This window comes from Mesocricetus auratus, unplaced genomic scaffold (genome assembly GCF_017639785.1).
Source record: "Mesocricetus auratus isolate SY011 unplaced genomic scaffold, BCM_Maur_2.0 Super-Scaffold_100011, whole genome shotgun sequence".
Classification (NCBI taxonomy): domain Eukaryota; kingdom Metazoa; phylum Chordata; class Mammalia; order Rodentia; family Cricetidae; genus Mesocricetus; species Mesocricetus auratus.
The window spans coordinates 48,605,997-48,632,463 of NW_024429195.1; the positions used below are offsets into that span (position 1 = coordinate 48,605,997).

The following is a 26,467-nucleotide window of genomic DNA, read 5'->3' on the forward strand; positions in this document are numbered from 1 at the left end:
AAGCATTAACATATGTAATTTTCTTTCTCAGTGTGGGAGGCAAAGAAGAAAAAGTCTCAGGACATGTGAATCCTCAGTTGGAAGGGGGCAAGGAAGGCTGGCTGCGCTGGAGGGGCGCGGTGTATTCTCGGCATGTGTTACTCAGACCACAAAGCTGAAGCCAGGTGGCAGGGCTAGTGAAGGCACAGTTGGAAGGGTGGAGCTGGTGCCCGGCAATGAGGTCAAGGCTAGAAAAAGATCTGAGAATATTCATGTCTATGTGGCGGGTAAAACTATGGACTCAACCAGGTTGGCATGGTGGCATACACCTTTAATCCCAGCACTTGGGAGGTAGAGGCATTGGATCTCAGTGAATTTGAAGCCAGGCTGGTCTACATAGTGAGTTCCAGGACAGTCAGGCTTCCAAAAATGGACTGTCTTAAAGAGAAACAGACAAACCCAAAATACAGCAACAACAAATTATGGGCTTGAAACACATATTCCAGGAAATGCAGGTAGGAAAAAGAAGACACAGTCCAGAACCACCGTATGTGAGAACGAGGATGGTCAGAATGGCTGGCTCTATTGCACCTTCTTTCTCATCTACAGGCAAATTCTTCTTTACAGACCAAGACGGCATTTCTCTCTCTGAGCATTCAGCATACTAACAGGCATCATTATCACAAGATCAGGTAGTATATGATGGTTCCCACATGGTGCTGGGAAGGAATGGCTCCTAATAGCTCTTCACTCTCCTCCCCTGTATGGGTCAGAGTCAGGGGTCCATACACTCAGCTGAGTCATGGTTAACCCAGTGGGTTTCACTGTCTGGAACTTTATCTCCTAGTCTCAAAGCCTCATGGGATGAAAAATCAAGGTACGAGTGTGCTTGCTTCCTGATAACCACCAGTGCTGATGCGAAGCTTGGGGGTTTTCTTGTTCTGTCTCATTTTAGGTATGTGCCTGCTATTTTTGAGACAATTCTCTATCACCAGGATGAGGAGAAAAAAGGCAAATGGATAGTTCTAGTCATATACCATGGGTCTGATTTCAATTTAGACAAAAGACAACGACATGTCTTAGTCTGCCTTAGTTTGCCATGCTCCTGCTTTGGGATTTAAGGACTGAATTTGTCTCTGTCACGTGTGCTCCTCTGCCTTACCCCGTCCATGTATTTCCCAGTTCTACCTCTTAGTTTTGTCAGGCAGGACCCAGAATACATTTGAAAATGAAGAGTTTTCACGTCTCAGCTTCACAGCTCTTCACTTCTTCCTTGACCTTCCAGAAGCCAGGCCGAGTTTCTACTCATCTCTGAAGAATGTTGTTGCCCTGATACTTTCCTAGGGAAGAGGTTTCACACACTGGAGCCTCTTTGACATTTACAAATGAAGAAATATGTTCTAGGCAATATATTTTCCCCACGTGCCATCACTCAGGACACTAGCACAGGCCTGTCTGAAGACCTCATTACTTCTAACGAGAAACTGGCCAAGGATACAGTACTACCAATGTAACGAAAACATGCACAAGGTAAGGCCGAGAATAGATGAGTCCTTACAGACACGGCAGGGACCACACACATGACCTTCTTTAGTCTCATCTGAAAAATTGAAGCCATTGAAGAAAAGACTACCTGAATTCTGGAGAGCAGAGGTGTATTATTGATGGATGACAATGCACCATAGTTTTCTTTTCTATTTTCTTGGCCGGGATGAGGGTGAGAGCAAAGGCTGGCGGTAAAACAAGAGGCCAAGACAGATGAAAACATTACAGAGACAGACTATGCTGCAAGTAAAAGGATTAAATCCCGCTACTTCTACAGATGACTTCTCAGGGGCTCCAAAAGGGGGGCTGTCACCATGCTGGGAGGGGTATATGGGAAAGGGGGGAGATGTATTTAAAGTTGACGGGCGGGTTAGCCAGATCCACTTTTTGATACAGAAGACAGTGGAGCATGCAAGCTACGAAGGTCAGACTTGACACCCAACTGGGAAATCCGTCAGCGTAGATCACTAAACACAGGCTTGTGCAGTTATAAAATCTGTAGCCACTGTGGTGTGTGGGTCTTGGAGACACCCAATCCTTCCCCCAGTGCTTCCTTCTTACTCTAAGCAAAGGCTACGGGCACAGGATCAACCTGAGTTTAGAAACCAACTAAATCATTCAGGATCTATGGTTGGCAGTGAAGAATGGGAGGTTGGATAACTAAAAACAAACAGATTAAAACTGGTGAAAGTGTTCACAGAACTAAAGCCTTTAGAGGCACAAGGCAATTGTGATTGATTCTGCGGCAAGGGTGTTCAGGAAGTGGAGGAGGCCCGAAGCTGTCTTTTGGAGGCAGTGGCAATGGGTTCTTTCAGTTCTGTGAGGTGTCCGGTGTGAGTTGGAAAACAACAAGAACAGGGCTTGGGTCAGAGAACCCACAGTGAGGGACCCGAATAGTTTAATTTATCTGACAAAAACAAGGGGTCTTTCCTGGAGGGACTAGGTGGCTCGGCAAGGGTCATGATGAGAGTCTTTTTGCTGTCAACTGGAAGTCTGAGTTCTCATATTTTGTGGTAAGAGTATGATGTCATCTTTCTTAGTTGTATTTTAGAATTCATATGCAGATAATGTATGTCTCGCATAACAAAAAGGTGGCTTTTTTAATAGAAGGTTTTATGAAATATACTTATGAATATAAATGTATGAAGCGAAATCCTGAAGAGGGTGGACTCATCTATAAACAAGGGGTTCACACTATGGAATATTGAGGCTCAAGTGACTTGGTGACACTTGATATGGACAGGGCAAGTAAAGGGTTTTTACTGGGAAACGGAAGGAAAATGGAAGGGAGGGAAAGAGAGTGGGCACCCGAATCTCAGTGGGTTCACTGGATCTCAGTGAGTACTAACCTGATCTCAGTGGGTACTAACCAGATCTATCTCAGTGGGTGCTAACTAGATCTCAGAGGGTACCAACTGGATCTCAGTGGGTGCTAACTAGATCTCAGTGGGTTCACTGGATCTCAGTGAGTACTAACCTGATCTCAGTGGGTACTAACCAGATCTATCTCAGTGGGGGCTAACTAGATCTCAGTGAGTACCAACTGGATCTCAGTGGGTTCACTGGATCTCAATGAGTACTAACTGGACCTCAATGGGTACTAACTGGATCTCAATGGGTACTAACTAGATCTACCTCAGTCAGCACTAACTGCATGGTGCCAGGAAAGCAGCAATAGTGAAAGGTTGACATCTTGAGCACTCAGCTGCATTGTAGCTCTGAGTTGGAGTGTTTGCCTAGTGTGCACGATGATATATTTCCATCCCTCACACTGCAAAGTAAAATAAAAGAAACCCACAAAACTAACAAACCCCTTTCAAAGGCAAACTCCAGAGAAACAAGCTGACAAGGACCTGTGGGAGCTATTGTCTTTGTGAGCTGCAAAGATGAGAGGAAAGGGAGGGAGACTTAAGACTTCTAAACTAGGATCCCATTTAAACTAGAATCCAGGTGACTGGGATGTCAGCAAAGACGCAACCAAAGCCAAGAGGAGTCTCCCTAAGGGTTTACAGACAAGAAGAAAGATTTCTGCCAGAGTTTACACAGACACTTAATGCTATGATAGATCCAGATGGAAGTGAGGTGTGTGCGGGGTTGAGGGGTTACAACCGCCAGATCACAGAATCTCCAAGAGTGAGGGTCTTGTAGAATGGAAACCAGTGGGCACTGTCGGGCTATGATGATGCCACAGCTGGATGACCTTTTAATCCACACACCTCCTCAGGCTCTAACACAGTTGGGCTGTACGTCTGAATTATTTAGTGTGGGCAATACAAGACAGAAGGACATTGCCAACAAAACCAGTTCTGACTTTTGATAAGATCAACATAAAAAACTCCTCCCTGCTTTTGCTAGGTTTATTTATACCCATTTCAGTTTCCAGGGGAGAGTGATCACACTATAGTTGAACACATCCATTTGAACACAAGAAAGGGTATGGATTAGACTATGGACTAGCACATCCAAAAAGAAATCTTAAGTTCTAGACAGTGAGTTATTTAAAATCCCCATGTTTCCCTCAAACTGTATGATGGGAATAAACTCATACTGGTATGTTTCATAAGAACTAAGGGAAAGAACGAAAATCAATGAAGATGTAAATTCACTGAAAGAAAACACAGGCTAGCAAACCAAGCCTGAACATGCCATCCTAGGTCTTGTCTGAAGCACTTCTCTAGGGGTCAAGGTTGAAGCTGCAAGGGTGGCCTCATGACTGCATCACTGGAGGCTCTTCCTTGATGGGGATGTCTCCTGTGCATATGTTGCTCGATGAATATATAAGACACTGTTGGCCAACAGGGCAGCAAGATAGGTGGGTCTAGGAGATGAGAATTCTGGTAAACGTAGTCAGAGTCAGTCGTCATGTAGAGGAGGAAGGAGTAAGAGGTCCAGACCCTTCTCCGGTAAGATAAGACCATGTGAAAATACATAGATGAATAGAAATGGGGTAATAATTAAGACAGAGCTAGCCAATAAGAAGTCCTAGCATCAGCCAAAAGCTATATAATTAATATTTTAAAGTCTCTGAGGGTTCATTTGGGGCTAACAAGGCTGTGGGATCAGGTTGGCGGGAAAGAGTGTTTGTAACACTTCCTCCTGTGACACCACTCCAGAGCACGCTCAGGAAAGGCACGACCCTCAAAACCCCTCAATTCCCGCATTTGTGCAGTCCCGTCTCTTGGGATTATTAAAATTTACATTTTGACCAGTTAACATCAGCCAGTAAATGATGAGGGAAGTCCTGTGTATATGTCAATAAAGCACTGTTGGCCAATAGGGAAGCAAGATAGGTGGGACTAGGAGTCAAGGAGAACTCTGGGAAGGAGAAACACAGGAAGTCAAGATGTAACCGCCATGGGGTAGGAAGACTGGAAATTTCTCCGGTAAGGGAAATAGTTAGATTAACAATTATGGGCTAAATACTTAAGTCAAAGCTAGCCAGTAAGAAACAAGCAAGGCCAATAGCTTCATAATTAATATAGCCTCCTGTGTGTTTATTTGGGACTGATACAGTTCTGGAACCAGGCTGGCGGGAAGGCTTCTCTTTACAAATAAAGTCAAACACTCCACAGAAGAAGAGGCTCACTCCCAAACCCCCACACAGGAGAGAAGCAGATGGAGGCTTCTATGTGCAAATTTTTATGACCTCCAGCCAGGCAATTCAAAAGCCTTCCCATAAGGAAGCATCAACAGGGGCATCATACAGATACCTGTTATATAGGAAAAGACGAGTCACCACCCTTCAGAAGGCTACACTGCAGGTGCTTAGTGCTAAGTGCTTAACAATAACAGCAAACCAACCCCCCAAATCCTAATATCCTGATGCATGCTAACTATAATCATATCTGGCACATGTGTGTAGCTCAGAGGTAGACTGCTTACCTACCACATGCAAAGCCCTGGGTTCATTTCCCAACAACACCATAAATAACTACTTAAAAACATAACAAAAAAGGGCATGAAAGGATGGCTCAGTTGGTAAAATGGAAGCAGGATAACCTGAGTTTGAATCCCTAGTCCACAGCTGCTGTCTCAGTGCTCAATGCTCTGGGGTGAGAGACTGGGATTCCAGGGACTTGTTACCAGCCAGTCTAGTCAGTTGGCAAGCGGGCTCCAGGTTTAGTTAGAGTCTCTGTCTAAAAAAACTATGGTGGATAGAAATTAAGGAAGATAACCAACATTGACCTCTGGCCTCCATACTCTCCTCCCCCACACACTCCACAAAACTACAGTCACAGCTTTCAAAGACAAATGAGAAAGTTCACACTTTCTTGTGTTTGGCTGGAGTCACTCAAAAGCCTTTGTTGTAGCTTCGAGGCCTCCGTCATGGGGGAGCAGCATCTTCATTTGGTTTCCACATGAACAATTCTTGGAAGCTCTAGAGCCTTTGAAGGGTTTCTATTTTTGCTTTGGGGTCTGATGGCCTCAAAGTTCCCAGGAATCTCACAGATGCGGAGTGTGTGAGTGAAATTCATCTCTGCCTATAGCATTCACACCAAAGGGAGGTCCCTGTGTGTGTGGCATTTCTGTATTGACACTGTTTGTGTGTTTATTTGTAGCTAAATTGTTTTCACAAATCTAAGGAATTGAAAGATGAACTACAATGCATATTTATGGAGGATTAAACCCCAAACTCGGCTTGTTAACATGTTCGGTGTTTGCTGTACCTTGTCTGTGGGACATATGCATTGTCAAAGTTCCAAATACTTTATCTTTCCACCTATACAATTGCAAATTACTGCAGTCTCCATACTGGCTATATTTTACTTAAATCTTTAAACACTGGAGAAATCTCTCTCTCTCTCTCTCTCTCTCTCTCTCTCTCTCTCTCTCTCTCTCTCCCCCTCAGTCCCTCCATCCATCCCTCTCCCTGTCCCCCTCTGACTCTCTCTGTATGTGTAACTTACTGGGCACAGGAAACTTGACAGCTAAGGAAATTGTTCACTGCAATGTGAATACTTTTAAAAATTGCTTTTCCCATAAGAGAGAGAAATGCCCAAAAGACCTATACTAGTTCTGAGGGGTAGATACCAACTCCAACCATATGACCAGCCATGCCCTAGGCTAGCTTCAGTATTTTACCTACCTCCCCTAACTCAGGTCCCGCTGATGTGGATTTTTTTTTATTTTAATTTTTTTGGTTTTTACGAGACAGGGTTTCTCTGTATTGTTTTGGAGGCTATCGGTCCAGCCTGGCCTCGAACTCACAGAGATCCGCCTGCCTCTGCCTCCCGAGTGCTGGGATTAAAGGCGTGCGCCACCACCGCCCAGCTCCGCTGATGTGGGTCTTATCTACAGTGCAAACACAATAGTTAGCAGTATTTTCAAATCAACAAGGACTAGAAAGAACACAGAAACTAATTATCTGACACCAGCCAACAGCAGAGCAGGCAAAGGTAGCTGTAGAGAAACAACACGTAGCCAAAATCTCAAAAGCCAGTAAGACTCAAAACCTAGGTCCTAAGAATCTCGCCATTATGGAAGAACAAATTAGAATTTTATGCCTTTCCTGACATGCCTGATTATTTTCCCATGTCACTTGTTATTTATAGGGAAGGGGCAAATTAGTTTTAAAACAGTATGTGGAATATGATTTCTTGGAGTAGTTTATAAGTGAAAAAAGACTAGAAAGACAGACCTCAAACTTTTACTAGGAATTTGAGAGGGGCGAGATTATAGATTTCTCCTGTTGGCCCATTTGGATTTTCTGCAGCAAAGATGACACATATAAAATAAAAATTACCCCTACCCTGGACACTTGAATTTTTGTGCTAAAGTTGGTTTGACTTCCATGGTTAGGGCAGAGCTTTCTGTAGGCTGCCAGAACATGCTAGGCAAATATGCCCTATGTGTCCACATAGGGTACGGATAACTCCTCTAAAAGATGGACACATACTTGGGCATTTTGAAAGTCAGGAGAGACACACTCTTTACTTGCTTACTACCATGTAAAGGATGGATGGATGGATGAGAGCCATCTATTCCAAAGGCCACTACATCTGTGGATAGTCAACATTTTGGCCACAGCTAATGACTCTGGAGTCTAGAACGTAGGGACGAAAGATGACTGCTGTCTGACATGAAGTAATGGGTATCGCTCCTGGCAGAGGGACCTCACTCCTGGGACCCAATACTGTAATTGACTCAGAGACCCAGGCAGGCAAAGGCTCCCGTATGTGCCCAGTTGGTATCCTATAGTTCACTGCCCTGCGGTGTGCAACAGACTTTGGGTCACTGTTTTAGACACTCAATAAAATGCTAGGAGTGGTCCCCACAGTGTTTGACTCATCAGAGAGAGCCCAGAGAGTTTCTGTCATGGGTAGTGGTCAGGTGGGTGTTTTTCAGGTTGGTAGTTGGGCTCTGTGTTGTGGTCATGTTTGGTAGGTATGTTCGCCCTGAGGGACTCGGTACATGGAGCTAAAGCTGTGTGTGCACAAACCAAACAAGCAACAGGGGACTTGCAGACAGGAACTTCCTACCACCTGCTGGGCTCCTGTCAGCCAAACTGCTGTCCCATGCTCAGGAAGCCACAAAACCAGCCAGGAAGCACAGAGGCCTGTCCTGTCATTCAATTGCAGACTCTGCTAGAGTCTAAAAAAGAACACTTAATAACCATATCTCCTGCTATATGTAAATATATATGTGTGTGTGAGTGCTATATGTAACTATATACATACACATGCTATATGTGCAATATGTATGAGCTATATGTAACAATAGCGACAGCATAAGGTAGAGATGAGGAAAAAGATATTGATGGCGAGGAGGAGAGGTTGGAGAGGTTTGCCTGGAGGTTGGTGACACTTTTGGACTAAAAAAATCTTGTGGGATCAATTGTTCCTCCTATTGAAAGGGCAAACCAAAACCCAAACCAAAACAACTTGAGCTTTTGTTTTGTCTTTTATAACAGCATTTGCTATATAACATGTATTTAATTTTTCTTCAGCAGCCCAAGGTGACAAGCATTCTCTCGGCTTTGCATCTGAACAGCAGCCATGTCAGTCTTTAAAGGATGCTCCTGAAGTCCCCAAGCAGGAATGAGGAGCAGGGTTACTTGGGCTCAAGCGTATACCACCTCCCAGGTCAGGCTAGACGTCGGTCCTTTCCGGTCTACGAGTCCATCCATGGCACTGCGTTGCCCAGCCGCATGGGCTCTGACTCGAGAGACAGGGGGACTTAGGTTGAGAGTTGGCACCTCCTCTTGTCACCTGTAACTTTGGCCTGGTTCTTTGAGCCTCTCAACAAGACTCAACCTTCCTCCTCCATAAAACATGGCCACCTGCTGCACAGTCCACTGCAAAGGTTCAGTGTGTCGGCGCCAGCCCAGGACTGAACACAGCGTGGAAGTGGGGTAGTGTCGGGAACAGCAGTTGACTTCACCTACTTTGAGGGTGCTCTTGAAGGTGAGACTAATTGTTCAGCACTTGACAAAGCAGGCGAAACTATAACACAAATTGGTACAACCTCTCCCCAGTTCTCGGCTCATTTTCCCACTGGTCCCTTTGCTCCTGGTGGATAATTAGAGAGAACATTCGTCAAATACACAAAGTTGGAATCACTACAGTGACTCCAAAATCCATCACAGATCGTTAAACATTAACGAGAGGTGCGTAACTCAGAGAGGGGATAGATGACATTTCTTCACAGAAATCCTTCGACTTTTTAATCTCGTTAGTGCCAATGTTTCATTTCCAGGATGAAGAAGCTTGGGCCAGATGGAAACCTGTGCTTGGACTTACCCCAGGGTTCTCCAGTCATTCTCCTATGCCTCCCCCTGCTCATGGTAGACCATCACTTCTCATCCACATGCCTGGATGTTTTTGAGCAGTCAGAACAACTTTTGGAGGACCCACAACTGACGAGTATCATAGATGCATTATATTTCCTCCTGGGGAGGCCAACCTGACTGCTACTTTTTCTTTTGTTTGAACTGGCTTCTGCCCCATGCTATTAGTGAGCATGTCGTTTTCCATCCTTTGTAAAAACTAATACAGCTGTTCACCTTCTATGTCATTTCAGATACCCAAGGTCAGTCATGCTCCAAAGCATTACACAGAAAATTTCAGAAACATCTCAGAAGTCTTAAATAATGTTTATTGGAAAGCATACTATTAAAATGATTTCATCTCTGTTATCTTATACTGTGCCCGACGTATGAACTAATATTTCTCATAAGCATGAAGTATAGGAAAAAACCAGAATATACAAGGCCCTGTAGGACCCCGGTTTCAGACATCCACTGGGGAGCTTGGAATGCATTCCCTGTAGCTAAGGAGTCTTAACTTCTGTAATGCTGGGGATGTTGAACCGGTGAATTTCCATTCAGACAATTACCAGGGACAAAAATAGCGAAATTAGAACAAATGGGTGTGACCCAGAAGGAAAAGAGAGAGTGCATACCCAGAGAGACCACTTACTCTGGGGCCAGCATGTGGAGAGGCGCTGTCGGGGGACACCAAAGTCCCTTGGCTTATGTCCTACATTGCCGAGGGGAAACATGTGCTGCAAATTTAGGTATGCCCTAAATTAGTGAGTGGAGATCACGGCTGCAGATGCCACGCCACCAATCTGAAGCAAATCTGTCTGAAGCATTGGGCAACAGCTGCAGTGAACAGAAACATTTTGCGCATATGGAGGCCTCAGCCTTCAGAGCAATTTGAAAATCTGAACCATAAAAAACTAGATCCATGTGACCCTGAGGGTAATGGAAGCACCAGGCACACCAACAATCTCACCATCAAATTACCACTCCCAAGTCCTTTCTCTCCTCATAGTCTTTCTCGTGGCAAATACTCCGTAAGAGCTAATGGGTGCCAGGCACTTCTCTATGACCCAGGGAACAGGCTCTCCTGTCTAGCGGGGTGTGCAGGAAGTGTCAGTGAGGAGGCCCCAAAGGGCGCAGTCACACTGAGGCCAAAGAAAGGAGCTCCAAGAAAGCCAAAGGGGGTGATGTTCAGGAAGAAGCATTTGTATGTGTGTGGGCTGAGCAGCAGGGCGACCAGCAGTGTGTGTGAGTAAGCAGCTGGGTAAACCCTGGGTAGTGGCTCAAGGGCAGGACAGGGAGAGCCAGTCAGGAGATGGAGGTGGGGCCAGTTGTGAGGATCTTGAATGATGCTCTTTAAAGAGTTCAGATGAGCTCAAAAACCAGTTCTGGAGGGTTTGGGGCAGGGGTGTATCTCTTACCCCCAATGTTATCCTTGTGGGTAGAAACCAGTGTGGCGCCTGACATAGCTGGGGAGGGAGGGCAGAGCATTTGTTGACGTTCAGAGAGAGATGGAACTAGACCAAAGGGGATGCGATGGGGGCAACAAAAAGCATTGTATTCCAGGTGGAATGTGGGGTCTAAAACGACAGGGTGCATGTTAGGGCAGACTGGAGGTGGGGCTCGTCGGAATTAGCCGTCTCTGTACCGGTCCAGGCTCTTATGCACCCTTCCCTAGTAGTGTTGTCTCAAGTCGAAGGGCACCTACTTGTCCAAGCTCTCTTAATACCACAGACAAGCCTGGCATGGCATCAACACTGTCACAAATTTTTCAGGGAGAAATACTAGTCACAAAAGCAATTTTGAGAGGAGTTGAGCCTACTTTTGGAAGAGCTTTGAGGGGATATATAGCGAGATTTGATTCCTGTCACAAATGAGTTGGTGCCCATTAGGGAAGAAAGAAGAGAGAACCAATTATGCTGAGTATGGGTGTGAAGCAATAGCTCGGAGAAGGCTGGCCCTGAGCCCCTGGCACACGGAAGGCACCAGCGAATTGGGGTCTGTCTGGCATGGCACTGGGGAGGCAGCAAAGACCCCAAAGAAGTGATGCTTAGGTTGAATTTTCTGGGTACCATCCCAAGGTGTGCTTCAGGGATGAGGACAGAAGAGCACAGCTCAGAATGAGAAGTAGCAGTTTAGTCCTGGGGGATTTGAGTGCATGGTCTGGTATTGTTGCACGGGGATTGAACATAGGGAGTGACAAGAGAGGGAGAGAGCAGTTGACAAAGACTGCTCCCTGCCCACAAAAGACCCTAGCCATAAGCTCTGTAGTCTTCGTGGTTTTCATCTGTCATGGGGACTGTCCAGATGGGTATGAGGGGTGATCCACATGTGCAGCTTCAGGTGAAGCTAAAATACACAGCCCAGGAAAGATACACTGGCCACTGACAGGATTAGTGGCTGATAAGGAGAGGGGAGGGAGGAAAGCCATTGTTAAATCACCCTATGTCTTTGGTTTGGGCAGTATTATGGCTTGAATGTGGCATTGGGTCCCACAGGCTCATTTACAGAACACTTGGTCCCAAAGTGGCCTGTTTCAGTAGTTTGAAGAAACCTGGGAGACATGGGCTCTAGCTGGAGGCTGTGAGTCACTGGGGGCAGGACTTCCGGGCTATAGACACTTCTGGTTCCAGGCTGTGCTCATTTCCTGATTTGCCACAGTGTGAACAAAGCATACCATGAGCTCACACAGCCATGCAAGCATCTGCTCCAACCTCCATGCCTTCCCCACCACCTTCCAAGTTGTAAGACAAAATAAACCTTCAAGTTTTGCTTTGTTTTGTCAGTTTTTTGACTAGGTGCTTGGTCACAGCCTGAGCTACAGAGTCAGACCTTGTCTCAATCTCACCCTACCTCCTAGAAAAGAAGAGTTGAGTGTGCATTAAGAAACCTGGTAGCTTAGATGGCATCAAATCTCTCCTGGTTCTGGAGACTAGATGGCAGGAATAGGGGTCAACAGGGTCATTGGTCTCTGAGGGCGCTGGGGAAGCATCCTTCCTTGCTTCTCTCAGCTTATGGCAGTGGCTGGCACACCATGGTGTCCCTTGCCTTGTGTCTCTCCACGGCCATCTTACTTAGATGACAATCACTGGATTTAGGGTAGACCTTACTTCGGTATGACCTCAACTGATTTCATAAAGATCCCATTTCCAAATGAGGCCACATTCATGGATACTGGAAATTTGGAACTGAACATATCATTTGGTGTGACACACACACACAAACACACACACCCCAAGTGGTGTGCACTCACATCCTCTGGCTAAAACATTGCCATGTAGCCATGTGCCTAATGTATACAGGGCAGTGGAAGATGGTCTTCACACCCAGGAGGAGGAGGAAAGCAGTTGGAGAACAGCTCTTCAGCTTCACAGTACAATCTGTGGCAGCTGGGATGAGGTGGCAAGTGGGTTTCAGGGGCTGACTGGAAGGGACACACTGGAGCCTGTCCTGAGAGTTTAGCTAGGGATTGCAGGTGTGGATGGAGAACCCTGGATACAGAGGGAGCCAGCCAGGGAGAAGCAGAAAGGTCATAATGTAAGCTGAGGGAGGTCATCAGGGAGGCAACGGTGAAGGAGCTGGGACAGGCAGATAAGATACGTGGGGACAGACATGTTGGGTAGACTGTTTCAGAGGAGGCGAGACCAGTCACCCTGAAACTGGATACAGCAGGGTGCGGACCTGAGAAACACAGGATGTTAAGGGAACAGAGAGTTGGAGTTTGCCTGGCTTTTCAAGAGCGTTGCCCAATTTCTTTTAGGTGTATCCTGGGACATATTCTGCACAAGCTTGCTGTACATTTTGATACACTTGTATACTCACACTACACATGGATATGTTAGGAAAACCCGTGGGAGTAATTTCTCTCTGCCAAGTACCGCTGGACATTTGCAGTGCAGTGAGCCTGAGAGCTCCTGCAGAAATAAATGCTGGCTGCTCCAGAAGACTGCCTGCTGGTAATGTAGCAAAACAGTAATTAACACCTGGCTTAATGCAATTACACCTCTGCTGCCAAGATCGAAGGTACTGCCTGGTGTCACACCATGGCTTCTGAGAGGCTCTGAACATCAGACTCTGTGGGGGAAGTAGGCGCTTGTCTGGGGAGGTAAGGGACCTCTTTGCATTCCTTTCGGAGGAACACTGGTGGCTGTGACATACAAACATGGCTGTCCTGGAGCAGCTCACGCAGATACACTTTTCCTAGATAAGGTCTCTATTATGTTTCCTGTACTCACAGAGAAGGCGAAAGGATGCTGGGTATTTTGCTCAAGGTCATGGAGCAACACAAGTGCCCGAGGTCAGAGCCAGAATCCAGTTTGACCATTCACCTGCTTCGCCCCAGTGGTCTTGTCCATGACTACACCAGGCCTCTGCTGTAAGATACCATGTACATAAAGAGTGCAGGAAGTGTATAACAGACTAGTCATTTCTTAAAAGTGATGACCCATATGCTCTGAGGGTTCGAATATACATTTAGAAAAAGGACCTTGACATGTTGATGGCAATTTGAACGTAACTGAGAAAAGAAGAAAAGCCATAAACAAAAATGAACAAAACCCCAAACCAATATAAACTAAACCAGAAGCTAGCTACACAAAAACCTGGGCACAGAAAAGCAAGAAAACACATCAATGGCAAACAAGGAGAACCACTGTGGAAACCAACTGCGTGAATCCAATCTTCGCAGGCAAGCCTGATTGACTGCCTGGGTCAGGGCGTGTGCGTGTGTGCGTGTGCGTGTGCGTGCGTGCGTGCGTGTGTGTGTGTGTGTGTGTGTGTGTGTGTGTGTGTGTGTGTGGTGTCACTGCTTTGCACTTTCTTTTTGTGCTGACAATGCCACTGCAAGAGACAAGGAAAGAGTCCAGCAAGAGCCAGTGATGAAGCATAGAGGGTTGGCGAGCTTTGGAGAGTCCTAGGAGGCTTCTTCCATGTATGAGCTCCCTAGGAATTAGTGACCTTGACCCCACAGCTAAATCTCTCAAGACAAAGAAACAAATACCAGCCCCAAGCAAAACAAAACATTAAGGCACAACAAGATAACTTTGTGACTGTCGACTGCCTGGTGGTTGATGGTGACAGCAGTATGTCTGGATTAAAGCGCTTTGCAGAAATAAGACTTTCGGTGTTACTTAGTGACATACATTGGAATTAAAAAAAATTCACACAGACCAAGAGCTGGAAAGAGTATTACAGTATGCTCATTATGCCCCAAAGTAACTAAATTATTGTCATAAACTATCTGGAGACACATGTGTGTGCTGGTGCACACACACTGATGTGGTCTGATTTTATTCAGGATGCTGCCCAGATCCAATAAGGTAAGAATAGAGTTCTAGGGTCCAGCACTAATATTTGGCAGTAATATTGGCTGGGTGATATTCTACACTGGATTGCCACAACAGCTATGAAAGCAATCTGAAAAGTTCATAACATACACTTTATGTCAGCTCAGGAGGTTATGTAGCTCTTTTATTTCAAGGCATCTCTTCAATAATGCAAAGTGGATGTGAACCTTACATCACACACTTATTGTAAACTAAGATACATTAAAGGGGCAAACTTTTCTTAGTAGATGTGAAAGAAGGATGTATCCTGATAATCACTACTCATACGTATGATTTACTAAGCGCTTACCGCTCAGCAAGAAGGTGTTAGGAATGAGCACTTTAATGCATCCAGTTAGCATAGAATGATAAGATGATTTTGTGTTATATGACTTCCTCTCCTACATGATGATGTGAACCCCACAAGAGCAGGGCTTTTGTGATCATTATTACTCAGATTTCTAGTTTCCAGGCTGTATGTAGTAGGCACGCAAGCACATTTGAAATGGAATTAATTCATTAACTCAAATGTCTTAATTTGGTCCACTTCTCTGATCACCCGATTTTTTTTTCCCAAGATGCTAGCCTTGGCTGGGGCCTCCCTTCCTTCCATTCTCCTCTCCGCTCCATCCTCCTGGGGGATACCTTTCCTCCTGCCCCTGTGAAACTGCAATCTGTATCTCTCTGTATAGTTAGTCCTTTGACTTTTCTCTTTAGGAACCATCACCATCTCACACACCCAACATTTTACTGTTGTGTTTGTCCCCATTCCACATCTCCTGTAAGAACTTGGGCTTGCCTGGATCATGGACATGTCATACACGATGCCTGGGGCAGGTCTTATCTAGTAAATCTGGCACGTGCCATTTTCCTGGGGTTTGTGAGTATTAGCTCCAACCTGTGTGGCCTTCTAAGGAGTGGAAGCTAGCGCCTTCCATGCACAGTGAGACAGGATGCTGTCTGCAGGGTTGAGGACCAACTTCTCCATACTCTAGCCCTTGGACTTTTCTATTTCCCTGCACTTTATCCCCATCATACCAGCTCACTTACAAAGGCTGTGCGCAGACTTTCTTCCTACCTGCAGGCCACTAAAACCCAATCCACATTTGCTGCTAGAGTTTGGTGCCTTTCTTCAGTAAAGAAGGACAAAGTGGAAGGTCAAAGACCCAGGGTCTCCAGATAACTTCCTAGAGCAAGCAATCATCTGAAAACCACACACAGCAACCAGGAAGGACTATTCAGCAGGTATCAAAAACCTTACTAAGAACCATTTAAGGCCACCACATGCTACTCCCTGCTGATGGCACATCAACGAAGGTTACATTTACAAAAAACAACTGTGGTTTCACCAAAGTATCCGTACCACACAATGACTCAAATGCCAACCTAGCTTGCAAGCACTATTCAAAACCACAATGACACTGCAGCATAACATAGTGAAGATGGTTACCTGTAGGATTCACCACAGTGTATTCTGACCTTGACAGTAATCTACAGTGTGATATCCATCACTAGGGACAAGAATAGAGAAAACGACAAACATGCTTGAGTGACTGCTTTCATTAAAGCACAGAGCCTTTTCTGTCTCTGAAATTACCTGCATTTGCTTACTGCAGCATCAGAAATGGATGCTTGCCTGCATCCTGTGCCGTCAGTGCAGGAAGACAGAGTTCAGTGTTCCTCAATCATAACACACAGTGGCTCCCGAGCACAATGCCTGGCAGGTGCCTGGCTCAACATTTTTGCTGAATTTTGCTCAGCTTATGTCTAATCTTCATGCAGAGGCTCCTAACAAATGCACAGAGAGAATTGTACAAGTCAGTTTGTATGTGTGTGTGTGTGTGTATGTATGTACATGTTTGTTTTTTGTGTGTGCACACACATGCATGTGAAGCTAAAAGTTAATATTGAGTGATTTCCTCAATAGCATTTTTTGAGGCAGCATCTCTCACTTAACATGGAGCTCATCAATTCAGTTAGATACTTAGCTAGAATGTTTCAAAGGTCTGCCTGTGGTTACAGGTATGTGCTACCCTTCCTGACTTTTTATGTAGGTTCAGGACAACGGGATTCACATCCTCATGACTAAGCACTTCTGACTGACTGAGCCGTCTTCTAGTGCAAACCATCCAGGGTTATTACAAGTAAATGTCATATGGAGCCCAGAATATTAATAAATGATCCATTCCTTGTAGCTCTTTCAACTCTACTAAAGAGGACATCAAAAAGGAGAAATGAACTCATTAAAAAATATCAAAAGTTGTAGTTTAGGAGTAGATAAGACTAAACTATTCAACTGAATAGTTCTCTGACCTTACTATGACAAACGTCAAAGTTCCCCCACACCCTACCTGGAGACTGTAATCTGTGGTACAAAGTATTGCCTTCTCCAGGGAATTTTCTCTACAGACAGACATTTGGCACGCTGTTTATTGGAGAATTTTCATATTCACATTCTTCTCCAAGATGAAGGCGCTTGTGGTGACTCAGCATTCTCTTTGCTACCCAGGACAGCTTGAAGCTGATCAAGCCGCCATCTTTTCTAAAGTCAACAGTGATGAAGTTAAAGGAACAAAAGAGGACACTGGCACTGGGACTTTAGAAAATGACCCCTGACCTGTAGCTGCATGGGAACAAAGGAAAAGAAAGAATGACAACCAATACTAACTGAACTTCAGATGAATCCCTTCTCAGGGCTTACCCGGGGTTCACATTACTAACTGTCAGCTGAAGTCAACTCCCTAGGACAGGGGTTCTCAACCTTCCTAACACTGTGACCCTTTCACACAGTGACCCCCGACCATAAAATTATTTTTGTTGCTACTTCATAACTGTTGTGAATAGTAATGTAAATATCTGATATGCAGGATATCTGATATTCAAGCCCTGTGAAAGGATTGCTTGACACCCCCCCCCAATTCCCCAGCACCAAAGGGATTGTGGCCCACAGGTTGAGAACCGCTGCCTTAGGGCCTGGGTACACAGTTCAGACAACACTTCCTGTCAACCTTCTCAGTGTAAGCATGGAATCAGATTCTAGCCAACGCGCTGCACTCTGAAGGGGTGTAAGTCTCTTCCAGACTTCCTTAAATGGTCCTCTGTACTCTCATTTTCTTCAGGCTGACTGGGTGGTTTGCTCCCCAAACCCTCAGAAGCCAAATGTGAATGAGGTAGTCTTTTTCAGTACATGTCCCTGGATCAAGGCCACTAGATTTTTTTTAATTTAATTTAATTTTTATTTGAGACAGGGTTTCTCTGTAGCCTTGGAGCCTGTCTTGGAACTCACTCTGTAGAGCAGGGTGGTCTTGATTCACAGCAATCCGCCTGTCTCTGCCTCCCAAGTGTTGGGAAGGCCACTAGATTTTTAAGTCAGTCAAATTTGGGGTCTATTGTTTCCATCATTAGCCTACCTGATGGACGAACGGCAGTGATGTTTGTACCTTATTTATACAGTTTGAGAAAGCCCATTACTGCCCTTGGTTCTGGTGTCTCCCTCACAATGCTGACCAAACCAAGTTTACTATCTGCTCAAAGACATTTCAAGTGAGCCACCGAGAAGCTGTTTCCTTCTCCCTCATTCTTTTGTGCCCACTTCTTGATGACAGAAGTTACACATTACCTTGACTACGGGTATGTTTCACCTCATTAGAGTAAACCAACCCTCTCTGGTACCACCGCCCTCTAGAATCTTGCTTGTTCATCTTAATCTTGGTGTGGTCTGGCATGGCCCAAAAGTAGACCCTTATGATCCTTTATTGAAATCAAAGTCCCCTTCGGCTCTAATCTGTCTAACCTTGGGGGCCAGGGAGAGAAACAGTCACTAACCTAACCTCAGTAACCTCATGCTAACACTTTCACATGCAAATACTTTTTTCCACAAATACCATGAGAATCCCCAGCAGGTTAGAGAAAAGTGAAGATATTAAAATCACAGCTTGATTGCGAGAATAAGCTAGGGCCACAATAGTGTTTTCTTGGGGGCATGCTGGGATTACACCTCACTCCAGCTAAGGGCATACAAGACTTTTGGCTGCCTGAACCTATGTTCTAGAATATCTTCAGAGTGTCGTAAAGAGACCCCAAGCCACAGGATGGAGATGTGGGCTGGCCTTTCCTCCTCAGGTCGAAGCACCCTGGAGGGTAAGAGGAAGCAACAATAATGCATGTGCTGCATGGCTGCATTTGTACCTGCCAAATTTCATGCCTCACCCTTAAGCCAGGAGCAACTGTCGTTCTATAACCCTGGGGAGGCCCCTTCCTCGATCTCTCAGATGCTCAGAGTAGACTATAGAGTGGTGATTCTTTTTTCTCCTTCAGATGGTCTTGTCTGGAGCCCAGGATGCTACTGAACATGTGCTCTTTCTGTCTCAGCCTCCCAAATGCTGGGACTACGTCTGTGCGCCAGCCATGCCCAGCCATAAAAGTCTTGACTCTTAACCTTGAGCAGCCCACACACATCCTGTGGAGGACTTTGCTCCATCACAGATTGCTGACTTCTGATGCAGGATGTCTATGGTAGAGCTAGAACAGGTCCTTCTGCACACGAGTCCAGGTACTTACTGCTGCTGGCTTGGGGAACCACAAGTTGAGGAGACATCGCTCTCCAGGGGCTCTTTGTGTGGCCCACAGGGATGTGACAGGAGGGCTGTGACAGGAAAAGGGCAGGTCTGCCTCTCTGTGTGTATTTGTGATCATCTGATTATATTATTTCTTCCTCCTAATCCATTCTGCAGGATTCGGGCAGTGCTAAGGGGATACACTGAAGAGATAAAAAGGCATATTTAACTTCTACAGCGGAGAACGGTGCTTAACCGTGATTCTGTGGATTTTTTATTTTTTTAACATCAAGAAAATGAGAGGTATAGGAGACTTAAAGCAGCCAGTGGAGGGGGATCAAGGGCATTTCTGGAATCAGCAAACAGCAGCCCACTGGCAGGCATGGACAGATGAAGCTCTTATGAGCGACAAGGGGCTCCGCGAAGGGGCTGCGGTGGACACTGGTGAAATGTGAGCCCATAAAAAAGGAATGAACAGCTCTTTATGGTCCCCAGGGCCCCCGGGGACTGTTACATAATGTTTCATTATCTTTCCATCAGCAGAGGGGAGAGGCCTGTGAGAGAAGACACACAGATGTGTAATTGGTTTTGAATTTAAAATGTAAGTCTTGTTTAATATCTAGCTCCTATCCTCAAGAAAGTTCAGACTTGCTATAGGAATTCACCTCTGACCTAACAGAGAAAGCTTTAACTTAAATGGGAAAATTCTGCAAACTAAGAATGAGTGAAAGGAAAATTGTAAGGACACCATCCTGGCCAAACCTCCAAGGGATACTTAGAATGATGTGTCCAAACCAAGTGCCATTGTAGTGGCATCTTGCCTTGCCAGTGAACTTGTATAGTGCCACACCCTTTGGGCGTGGCTTCAGGTGCAGATGTGACCTAAGGTAGAGGAGGAGCAGCCTTGAGCTCTCTTGGGTTGAAGAGAGCATCGGAAGGGCAGAGACTGCATCTTCTGCAGCAGGAAGACCTCGGTAGTTATTTGTGTAAGTGCTTCCCTAATAAACATCTATTTATCATTTATCTTGAGTCTGGCGAACTTATTTAAACTTCCACCTTCACCCCCTGGACAGCACTGCTAACACAAAATCACAAAGTGTGAGACTTTTTTAAACAATTGTATTGTGCTCAAAACACTGATAGCATCACACCTCAAAGGTCAAAATGTTGGATACACCTGGCCCAATGGTCGCTCACTCTTACATGGAGCTAACTAGTGAATATACCCTTGACCTCTCCACCTTTCCCAGGAGAATTTCAAGCATGTAACCTCATAGTCTTAGGAGTCTTCGGGGTCATTTTCAAAGTCTGGGAGACACTCGATTCAAGGAAATCATAAACAGAACTGAATGAAATTATGACTTTGTAGGAGAATGCTTAATTTCACAGTCACATAGGGGGTCGAGAAGCAACTTACAATGTTTTAAACAGACTATCTTCAAAATAAAAACGCTTCGCTTAAAGTGGCCTCATAACTCTGCTACCTCTAGAAGGTCTACTGTCCTCATTTTGAAAAGTATCTAAGCAATACAGAGAAACCCTTTCTCGGAAAAACAAAAATAAAACAAAACAAAAACAACACAACAAAAATTCTTCCCTTATTATAAAGCAATGGGCTGGATCATTCAAAAGTATTTGCTTGATGCCTGCTGGGGTGATTTGAATGAGAATGGCACCCTAAGGTTCATATATTTGAATACTTGTTGCCCAGTTGGTAGAACTGTTTGGGAAGGATTAGGAGGTGTGGCCTTGTTGGAGGAGGTGTGCCACTGGGTTAGGCTTTGAGCTTTCAAAAGACTTGCATCAATCTGAATTTGCTGTCTCTGCCTCCTAGTTATGGATTAATACGTGAGCTCTCAGTTACTGCTCCAGCATCATGCTTGCCTGATGCTGTGCTCCTTGTCATGATGGCTGTGGACTCTAATTCTGCAAAACCTCCCAAGTAAACTCTTTCAGAAGTTGCCTTGGTCAGGGTGTCTTATCACAGTAATAGAAAAGTAACTAAGACAGATGAGACCCACTTACATCAGTCTCTAAGAGCTAGGGTTGGTAATGCGTGATTATCATAATCCCAGCACTTAGAAAGCAGAGATAGGACAATGAGGAGGTCAAGGCAAGCCTGAGCTATATAGACTCAGTCTAAACAAACAAACAAAAAGCTTCTAAGTAGCTGTCCACTCCCTTATACACATAACCTATTCCAGGTAAACTCTGGGATGTCACTGATTGTAAAGTGTGTCAGTATTTCATATACAAATAAATAGGGAGGAAAATGTTAATTAGAAACTCTTGCATTAATGATGTTTAAACAAGTCTTAGTGCCTGGCATTGGTGGTGCATACCTTTAATCCCAGTACTTGGGAGGCAGAGGCAGGAGGATCTCTGTGAGTTCAAGGCCAGCCTGGTCTACAGAGTGAGTTCCAGGACAGGCTCCAAAGCAATACGGAAAAACCCTGTCTCAAACCCCCCCCCCCAAAAAAAAACAACAAAAAAAGGGGGGGTTTGGAGAGATGGCTCTGAGGTTAAGAGCCAGACTGGCTGCTCTTCCAGAGGACCTGGGTTCAATTCCCAGCACCCACATGACAGCTCACAGTTGTCTGTAATTATGGTTTCAGGGGATCTATTACCTTCATACCAATGCAAATAAAGTTAAATAAATTATAAAAAACAAAAACAAACCAAAAAACAACCTTCCCCAAAACAAACCAAAAAAACAAAAACCCAAAAAACAAAACAAAACAAAAAAACAAGTCTTAGCATGGATGGATAAATGGTGGAGTCTCTGACAACGTGGTTCTTTTAGTCCAGTTTTGGTGTCATGGCAGCTCTGCTCCTCAGTAGCTGGGGACCTTGGGAAAATTGCTTTGTATAAAATGCACGTATCTGACATTAACAATTCTGACTTCTCACTCTATTAATGACAGGAATTAAACATGGCCTTGTTCTAGCATTAAACAAGCGCTGGGTGCTTGCATAGCTGTCTCACCGATGCTGTTCCTACAATTCTTGCAAGCGTGGAAATCAAGACGTTAGTGGTTCTTAAATGCCTTTCTTTAAGCTGAATGAGTTCACTTCATTCCAGTTGCCAAACCTTTAGACATTGTTTGAAATAAGCAGTCATGGCTCAGCTTCCCCAGTGCCTGAGTTCTCTAGAAACAAAATGAAATCATCTAAGATGGAAGCAAGGCACCTTCCAGAACCGAAGAGCAGCACGACCCCGGAGAGCTGATGACTCACACACAACGAGTAACAGTTTGCACACTGCGTCGCATGATATTCCCATGCTCCGGGTTCACTTTGGCTTAAAGGGAGGAATCCACCCACCATCAGCTTCCCTCCTAGTCAGTCCCTCAAGGTAGTGAGGTGTTGGGCTGACTACCTTTGCCTGGGGGCAGTAAAGCAACTGAGTACCCTGCAGTGTCTGCCGGCCTCTAGACGGCTGGTGAACTCAGCTAACAAGAGAAGGGAAGTCGGTCTCCTTTGTGGACCAGGCCTCTGTGGATGAGTCACCCGACACCATACAAAGACGGTGGCTATGGAGTCAAACCCTGGTAAACCACAGACACGACCAGCAGCATTTCCTGAAGACAATGCCAGAACAGACACATGGCCTGATGGTAAATCAGATGACACCCAGATAAGAGGCCCCGAAAATAGCCCTTGACCACCGGCAGCTTCTCAATCAAATCAAAGCTTCTCTCACTGTTACTCTGTAAGTAATTACAGGGTAGCGGCGCACAACCAAGATTTATTTTCACCCTAAAAACTGTCAAGACTTAAAAGTATAAACACATGACAGCTATTATCTAACAATGGAAAAATTAGCACTTAATTAATCAGGGCCGTGTTGCCAGAGTTTTCTGTTAGCTCTAATCATTTTTTTCCCCTTTACCTGTGTCTTTGGATTCCTGAGAGCTTGTTGACAAATAATAACTTACAGTTTCACAGATATGAAGATGACTTCCCAGTAGTTCTTTCTTGAGAATAGCAATGTTTTTAAACTAAAATGCTCACAATATATCATTAGTAAATAAAGTAGGCAATGATGGTCTAAGATGACATCAGTATCTATCATTCATGATAGAGCTGCAAGCAACAACTTATGTGTTCCATAAATGATCATTTGGCTGGCTTAATAAAATACTAGTTCCTATTGCCCTAGGCTTCTTTATGAATTATGATCCACATGTGGGTACCAAACCCAACCAATTAGCTATAAAACCCCAACTTTGTATTTGGACACTAGGGTCTGAGTTCCACAAATATAATTTAAGCTTCCTGTATTGCAGGGTAATTTTTATTCTGTGCATCACAGCTTTATTAAGAAAATGGGTATTTATTAGGCTTTTAAAATTAGAAATAAATGTAAAACATATTTTTTTTACCGGCACTTAGCAAAACAGGGCCTTGGTGAAATTAAAAATTTAACAGCAGGCTCTAAGAAAGATGTCACAGAGCTCTAAGAAATGTCACAAAGATTGGCTAAAGCAGCATGACTTTCCTTTCTGAAGGTGTTACTGCCCCAGGTTATCCTTTAGCAAGCCATAAATTCTAGATGTCACATGCCCCATGCAGAGACCAAGGTCTGGAGACTGGTACTCAGGGTAAAATGGCAAAATCTCAGTAGAGAAACACTGGAGCTGGCAGGTCCCTGGGCAAGGAGTTTCTGGGATACCCCGATCTGGAGTTAACTTCTGACCCTCAGGTCATCTGGAAGGGGATGCCTCCTCGGGAGAGTGCGGTGGGCGTGGGCTGTGGCCTGGACTGTCAGTCACTTCCATAGGGAAGCAAACTCAAGCAGACTGGGAAGGAGAGTGTGAGCAGGAGGCCGACTCAACGTGCCCAATCTCTATGAAAACAGAAAGGATCCATCGCCTCTGCTCACCATCTCTCAACAAGCTCAGGATGTAGAACTGAGCAAGAGGCCGCCATCTGCCATCCACCATCCGCCATCTGCACCTCAGTGGCCATTTGCAAGCCACTGATCTCTGTGCAGAAGCTGGAAAACTCTTGGGTATGCAGTGGAGGAGGGAAGGGACAGGCATGCTGACTGCTTCCCCTTGGCCCCCTGCCTTGACTTTGTCTCTGCCAGGCATGCTGACCTCCATGAATGCTGACCTCCATTGCTACCTGTTTGCTGGCTTGAGCCAGGTGGGCTCAACCAATGAGAATCCTGGTAAGACTGGAAACCCACATACTCTTTCAAAATAAATGGGCCTTTCAAAGCACTCATCTTTAAACCCCATGAGCTGTTCCCTTGGCAGTCCCTTCTCCTTTGTTTTCCAGGTTGTTCTTCGGGAACAAAGGTCAGGATAGATGCCTTACTGGGAGAAGAGGAATGGAGACTGCTCACCTAGAGGAGTCTTTGTAAATGGAAGAAAGAGGAGAGTGAATTTCTTCATTGTATTAAGAGGGTTAGTCTTCCAAACTACAAAGGCAACCAGCAATGGAGTCATCAGGTGAAAGGGAAGGTGTGTGTGTGTGTGTGTGTGTGTGTGTGTGTGTGTGGTGTGTATGTGTGTGTATGTATGTGTGTATATGTGTGTGTGGATGTGGTGGTGTATGTGTGGATGTGGTGGTGTGTGGATGTGTGTGTGTATATGTGGTGGTGGTGGTGGTGGTGGTGTGTGTGTGTGTGTGTGTGTGTGTGTGTCTTTGCCTAGCATTGCCAATGAAGCAGATACACTTGTTCTTTAATCACCTTAAATAAATGGCCCTTCCTTCACAGCGATGCTTCTTCAATATCACTGTGGCTGACTGTGTAATTGGACCTTTCCCTAAAGAATAACTGTTTGAAAATGACTAAAGTTCTGGACTCTAAACATGGAAGGGTGTTCCCTAGCAATGGCTGCTGTCTTGGGATTTTGTCATTCCTTTAGGCCCTGGGCCACTGATCTGCACTCCTGCCTATGGAGTTCTCATGTTCCCACCCCATCTCCCCGACACACACACACACACACACACACACACACACACACACACACACACACACACGTCCTCCCTTCACTTCATTGCTCACCAATATCCTGACTCTGCTAAATCAGTGCCAAGGCCAAAACGCCACTTGAATGCTCCTGGTTTTAGATGAACTCTAGCTGCACACACAAGCTGTGGCAATGAACAAGTCACACGCCCTTCACCCTTCAATAGCAATCAGATTGTTTTTAAATGCATTTCTAGCCTTTAATCCCAGCACATAGGAGGCAGAGGCAGGTGCATCTCTGAGTTAGAGGCCAGCCTGGTCTACAGAGCTAGTTCCAGGACAGCCAGGGCTACACAGAGAAACCCTGTCTCAAAACACCAACCAATCAAATGCTTTCTGTTAGGATGCAGGAAGCTCGTTCCTTTCACATTTAATCCTAAGCAGAATAACTTTCTTTCCAATTGTTTAATTCTTCAAGAGCAGGTAGACTCTGTCCAAGGCACCAGAACACAAGGTAGGAAGAACCGGGGAGCTAATCTGCTTACCTGCTGTCCCCAGCATTCGCCACATACAGCTTCCCCAAAAGGCAAACCACAATGAGGGCTGTGCAGCCTCCGGATATGTTATACACACTCCTCTCTCGTTCTATCTGAAGGTCCTGGAGAAGAAAGGAAAGTTAGTGCAGGAGCTGGCACCAAAGGAAGCCTCCCTCCCTTCACTTAATACAGTCCCGAAGTCCGCATGTGCTTCCAGAAAGGACAGGCAATCCTCAGAACCTATTTTCCTACCACCCCATGCAGTGGTTCTCAACCTTCCTAATGCTGTGACCCTTTAATACAGTTCCTCATGCATGGTGACCCCCCAGCCATGAAATAATTTCTTTGATAACTGTAATTTTGCTATGGTTATGAATTGTAATGTAAATGTCTGATATGCAGGATATCTGACATGTGACCCCTGTGAAAGGGTCGTTTGACTCCCCCCCCCCAGGGAGGAGCACTACCCCTAGGTTGAAAACCACTGACCTAATGGGCTTCTCTGGAGGACATGACACAAAATACCAGACTACTGCAGACCAGAGACTGGAACCAAAGGGCCACTCACAGACATACCAGGCAAATGCGTGAAGAGGAAAATGTAGATTCCAGTTAACAGAAACCACAGCTTATGGGAAATCTAGTCTGTGTGTGGGTTGCTTGAGTGGTCATGTGGGACACAGAATAGAACTAGGAATGCCAAGTACCTGGACATAAACTATGTTTTTAATGCAAAGTCTTGAATAAGTAGTTCTTTTATAGCCCAACTTAAAGAATGAACTGTCTGCCATTCAACACAGGTGCATCTGAACATAGCTTCCTCCTCCGTAGCCACAGTTCAC

The 26,467-nt window shown here is 45.2% G+C and overlaps 1 protein-coding gene across 2 annotated transcripts in view; it reads right to left on the minus strand.

Annotated features, from left to right (window-relative positions):
• The window catches only part of Ppm1h (protein phosphatase, Mg2+/Mn2+ dependent 1H), a 235,411-nt gene that overhangs the window by 88,950 nt on the left and 119,994 nt on the right, over window positions 1-26,467 (minus strand). For both annotated transcript variants that reach the window (XM_040754792.1, XM_040754793.1), the window contains exon 4: window positions 25,635-25,747. In XM_040754792.1, coding sequence (XP_040610726.1) covers window positions 25,635-25,747 — 113 coding nt within the window. The remainder of the gene's footprint in view (window positions 1-25,634; window positions 25,748-26,467) is intronic.